Here is a 4,936-nt window from a genome sequence, read left to right as displayed (position 1 = left end):
ACAGTGATCCCCCTCCACTAAGATCCCCCTCTTTCATTATAGAAGGAGCTTCAGCTCCAGGAGGTGAAATGTCAAAAATGTGTCTTCAAGGATATTTTAAAATAAAAGATTTATTTTAAACCCATTAAGATGTAACTCAGGAGGTAAGGAGCTGGTTACCTGTACGGATTTGGGTATCGCTGCCAGAAGGCGGCGACCACCTGAGCCCAAGGACTGTGGATGTGGACTTCACTGTGAAAGTAGCGTCCCATCGCTGCTCTCAGTCACGACTTCTTCAGCAGCTGGAGGGAGGAAAGATAAGATAATTAAGGTTGGATTTTCATTTAAAACAATAAAGTCAATAAAAGATTTTAGTTAGTGCCAGAGCGCCACATCAGCACAGTTTATATAGAAACTTGTAAAAAAGAACAAAAGTATAGAAATGTTGAAATACCTCAAAAATAAAGTGAATTGTACATAAAATACTAAAGTAAAAAAACAAAAACACAGTAGAATGTCAGAAAATAACGATTATTTCATTCATGGAAAAAACTCACAAAGTTCTGATTTTTATTATGGAGAAAGAAAAATAAATGATTGCGTTGGCCGGGAATCGAACCCGGGTCAACTGCTTGGAAGGCAGCTATGCTAACCACTATACCACCAACGCCACGGAGAAACATACTACAAAGTGAGGTGTCACGGACGGTCTCCGGAGTCTGCGGCTTCACTCACGATCACAGCGTGAGCTCTGGAACTTCAGGATAAAGTTCCTTTTTGTATCATTATTTCAGCTGAAGGTCCAAAACCAAAAGCTCGATTCAGATCCTGGATCTCCAGTAAGTTCAGACCGAGCAGAACACGCACAGATGAAGCTGTTTACCTCACGGATCCTATCAGAGTACATCATCTATGATAACTGTTACATAAATCGATCAAAATGATAAAAAACAAAAGACAGATGCGTTGGCCGGGAATCGAACCCGGGTCAACTGCTTGGAAGGCAGCTATGCTAACCACTATACCACCAACGCGACACATCTGTATGAGGAACGGAGACTGTCCAATTTCTGCGCAGATGTGAGATGTTAAAGTTACGTTTGGATATACTTTAACTCTCAGTTACGTTGCTCTATGTACTAAAATACTTTTATTTCTTTATTATTTCATAAGGATAACATTGACTTTAACGGGATGTAAACGGGGCAGGCTTTAATGAGCTCAGCGTCTGCTCGCTCCATCACCAACACTGATTTGAAATATTCTTCTGTTAATGTTGTTTTTAAGACGTTTTTTTCTTATTTATTCTTTAATTGTGTGTTCTTGTTGCATTTTAACTGACATGATGGAAAAATAAAATCAGAATCCTAATTAAAAAGACTTGCGTTGGCCGGGAATCGAACCCGGGTCAACTGCTTGGAAGGCAGCTATGCTAACCACTATACCACCAACGCTGACGGTGAAACAAGGAAGCTGTCGTCGGATTAATACTCTCAACATCCGCAATTTTTATCGTCATGTTTGGTTTGTACGTTTCATACGTAGATTCCCGCTCGTCCGTCCGGTACTTGGACCGAACATCTTCGGATGTTTTGGCTCCGTGACCCGACGGGGAGCCGGTTCAGCCTTGACCCGTAATTAGCTGCACTGACTCTCTGCAGGTTCCTCCTGGCGCGCGCGCGGCTCCGCGCGCTGAAGCTAACGGCCGACACGAGCTGACCTACCTGCGGGTGGACGTTCCGGCTCGGCGGCGGCATTAGCGGAACACCGCAGCGGTTCTGTTCGCAGTCCTCCAGCGCTGGAGTCTGGGATCAGCCGGATCGGAACCGCCTGCGAGTCCCACATTCAGCCGCTAGAGGGCGAGCCTACACCACGTTACAGACCGCCTGGTCTCAGTCACGTGACTGAATCAATCAGCAGCACCGAGTCTTAAAAAGTGAGATTACGGTATTGTTCTTGTCCAGAAGTGATGAATAAATTAATAATAATAAAACTACATCGAACACACGATACATTAAATCAATTGATTTAAGGAGTGAATATTGGATTCTGATTGGCTGCAGGGAGTCAATTAAAGAGTGATGATGTACACCTATAAAAGACGCTCCGCCCACTGACTGTTCTGTGCTTTTGTACTGGTTTAAACACCAGTTGATTATCGGATAATCCTAATTTTTTTTCTAGATATTTTTTTCTATTGTGCATTCTAGTTATAAACTGACGTTCATCAATAGAAACGTTTGACAGATTTTGTGTCGTCTGCTTTCAAATGCTGCTGTAGACTCAGACCGATTCAGACCACTGACAACTCATTGGCTCCAACATGGCGCCCAAATTGACTTCATTTGGTTTATTTTCCATAGATGATGTCACACTCATGTTCCGTTACATTTTACAGACATTTTAGTGCTCTGTTTATTTATTTTTTGTTAATCTTTTGCTTCTGTGAAGTCTGTTCATGTCTGATAATGCACACCTGAAACCGCATTATCCTACTTTGACTATCGCCATTTATGGAAAAAAAAGGATGATCAAGGCTTCAGTCCTGTTACATTTTTAAGTTTTTTTTTCCAAGAGGGAAAATTTCCAATTGTCTGCTTTTGCACTGTGTTTTAAATATGTTGTTGTCATGGCAACAACTCCTCCTTCATGATCCACTTTTAAACAGTTTTCGTAAATTAAAAGTAGAATAAAAATGAAATAAATGTAATTATCTTACTGGTCAAACTTTAACTGCCATTCATTGGCTGTTTCATTTGGTCCAGAAACGACTGCAGAAAGTTGCATACACTGTTAAAAGTGAAACATTGAATCAATTCATAACATTTCTGTAGTTTGTTACATTCAAAAATATTCATTTTTTAAATCAAATTAAACTTTTAGGTTGAATAAACCATCAACTCTAAATTCTAACTTTAGTTAGTTGATCCAGTGTTTCACTTTCTACAGTGCAGACTGACGTGAATGAGAGTTCTGAAGCTGCATTTCCACATGTTCACACTGACTGTAGAAGCATCTGCTGGAACGATGATGTGGGCGCAGCTCGGTCCAGCTGTCACATACAGTCAATGGTCTGCTGCACAGACACAGACTGACTTTAAAGCTGCACGTACTTTATATTGTTGTCATTTATGAGCCCAGCAGAACTGTAGAACCTCGGATCAGAACCAAACAGGGGAAGCTTTAATGAACTCAGATGTTTTTAATCCACGTTTATCCTGAAATGTTTCTCTGATCTGGACCTGGACCACACATTTGGGTTTAAAGTTTTCTGGAAGTTCTCTGAATCTCTACGTCTTTAAGGAGAAAACAGAGCAGAGGGAGAGCAGATGTTTGACAGGTGAGGAGGCGGAGTCAGTCCTGGATCAATGAGCGTCTCTGCAGACGGACGCTCCAGCGTGGAGCTAATGCGTCTTATTGGAGAGTAACCCGGAGTAATTACAGCCTCCTGCAGACGTGCATCATGTTCCATTAATCTGACATCAGCGGAGCGTGTCGGCGGTCATCTGGAGGAGCGGCCGGCCGCTCATCAACCCAGAGAGGAAACAGCAAACACGCTGACGTCAGCACAGAGGCTGATGACCACACAACTCCTGACCTGAACTGCTGCTGCTTTAATTCAAGTGCTTTTGCTAAACCAGTTTGTCGAGTAAACGGACCTGAAAGGTTCAAGAATCTTTCCGTCATTGTTCAGGTCCCAAAGTTTATCCTCAGGAAGTGTTTTTACCATTTTTTAAAGTCCCGGTCCGATTACCTCCTGATCGGTTTCCTAAGCGTTCCCATTAGTCTTTTCACAAAAACGTGTCGTTTTCGAGGACATAGTTTCTGCAGAACAGCAGGAATTCCTTTACCATCCCTCTCCCTCTAGCTTACAGCCCCTCACCCCATTAGCAGTGCAAGAAAGTTGGTGAACAACATCGTTTCTATCCAGCCGTCCAGTTCTGATCCAGATTCCAGCTCATACCAGGAAGACGAAGACGGTCATGATCTGTTGGTCTTCACGTGCACAGGGATGGGGCGGAGCTAGGAGCTTGTGGCCACGCCCAGCGTACTTTCTATACAACAACAAATAAATGGTGGCTGAGACAGCTCATAAATGCGAAAGACACAACAAAACGACAAAAAATGACAACACAACCATAAAAGACACAACACATCGACAAAAAACAACAATGACAAAAGCTGACAACTCAACAACAGAAGTTGAAAACAACAACTTATTTTCTTAAAGTTTCATTCAGTTTCCAGCTATTTGAGCTTTAATAACTGGAAACTGATTAACTTTGAAACAGTTTTTTTTATTTCTGATGTAAATCATGTCTGTATTGTTGTGTATTTTCACCGTATAATACGATCTTTTTCAAACAGCAACTTTTCTTCGGCTCCTGATTCTGAATGAATCAAGAAAAACTCAGAAATGTAATTTAAAGCTTAAATTTATTTATCAAAAAATGCCACAATTACATGTTAAAAACACAAAAACGCACATTTTTTTTTATCAGGGTCGGTCTTTAATAAAAGGGAGGGGGTCTGATAATATTTAGAGGTTTTACAGATGATCAGAATTTAATCAGTTCGATTCCAGAAAAAGTAATTTTCTCTTCATAAACGAGCTGTTTTCTTAATTTCTTCTTTCATTTTCAGAGTTTGTTCGTTCATGTTCTGATTCTGTTTTTGTTCTTCAATACAAGTATTTTTAAAATAAAATATAAACGTTTTATTTTATAAAACTAGAATAAATGTTGATTTTAAACCCCTAAAATCCCTTTTCCTTCAAACCACACAGACCTCCATTCATCCCGCCGCTCTCTCTCTCTCCTCGTGTCTTCCTGGTGTCTCTCTCCCGCTCGCGCTTTTATCGGCAGGCAGCCAATCATCTTCGCGCCCTCGCGCCTCCTCACCTCGTTTCCGCGCCAATCAGACGGTTCATGCGGCGCGCGCGGCACGTCGCCGCGAG

General features: G+C 41.6%; 1 protein-coding gene, 1 long non-coding RNA gene and 3 other non-coding genes across 6 annotated transcripts; 1 reads left to right on the top strand and 4 right to left on the bottom strand.

The window, feature by feature from the left end:
- Positions 1 to 159: 159 nt before the first annotated feature.
- Positions 160 to 1,998, bottom strand: LOC112142112 (PRELI domain-containing protein 1, mitochondrial-like; the record flags this gene model as incomplete). Of its 2 annotated transcripts, none has more annotated exon segments than XM_036211149.1 (3): positions 160 to 281; positions 665 to 872; positions 1,704 to 1,998. In XM_036211149.1, a coding segment is annotated over 1 exon segment (92 nt), but the record flags the coding sequence as incomplete, so codon positions are not given.
- On the bottom strand, positions 578 to 649 carry trnag-ucc. Its single transcript has one exon. It is a non-coding gene; the product is annotated as a tRNA-Gly (tRNA).
- Positions 942 to 1,013, bottom strand: trnag-ucc. Its single transcript has one exon. It is a non-coding gene; the product is annotated as a tRNA-Gly (tRNA).
- trnag-ucc lies at positions 1,362 to 1,433 on the bottom strand. Its single transcript has one exon. It is a non-coding gene; the product is annotated as a tRNA-Gly (tRNA).
- Positions 1,369 to 1,977, top strand: LOC112142113. The gene is made up of 2 exons (XR_002918526.2): positions 1,369 to 1,507; positions 1,641 to 1,977. It is a non-coding gene; the product is annotated as an uncharacterized LOC112142113 (long non-coding RNA).
- Positions 1,999 to 4,936: the final 2,938 nt, after the last annotated feature.

Source organism: Oryzias melastigma, unplaced genomic scaffold (genome assembly GCF_002922805.2).
Source record: "Oryzias melastigma strain HK-1 unplaced genomic scaffold, ASM292280v2 sc00687, whole genome shotgun sequence".
NCBI classification, from domain to species: Eukaryota; Metazoa; Chordata; class Actinopteri; order Beloniformes; family Adrianichthyidae; genus Oryzias; species Oryzias melastigma.
This window is presented reverse-complemented; position numbering and strand designations above follow the sequence as displayed.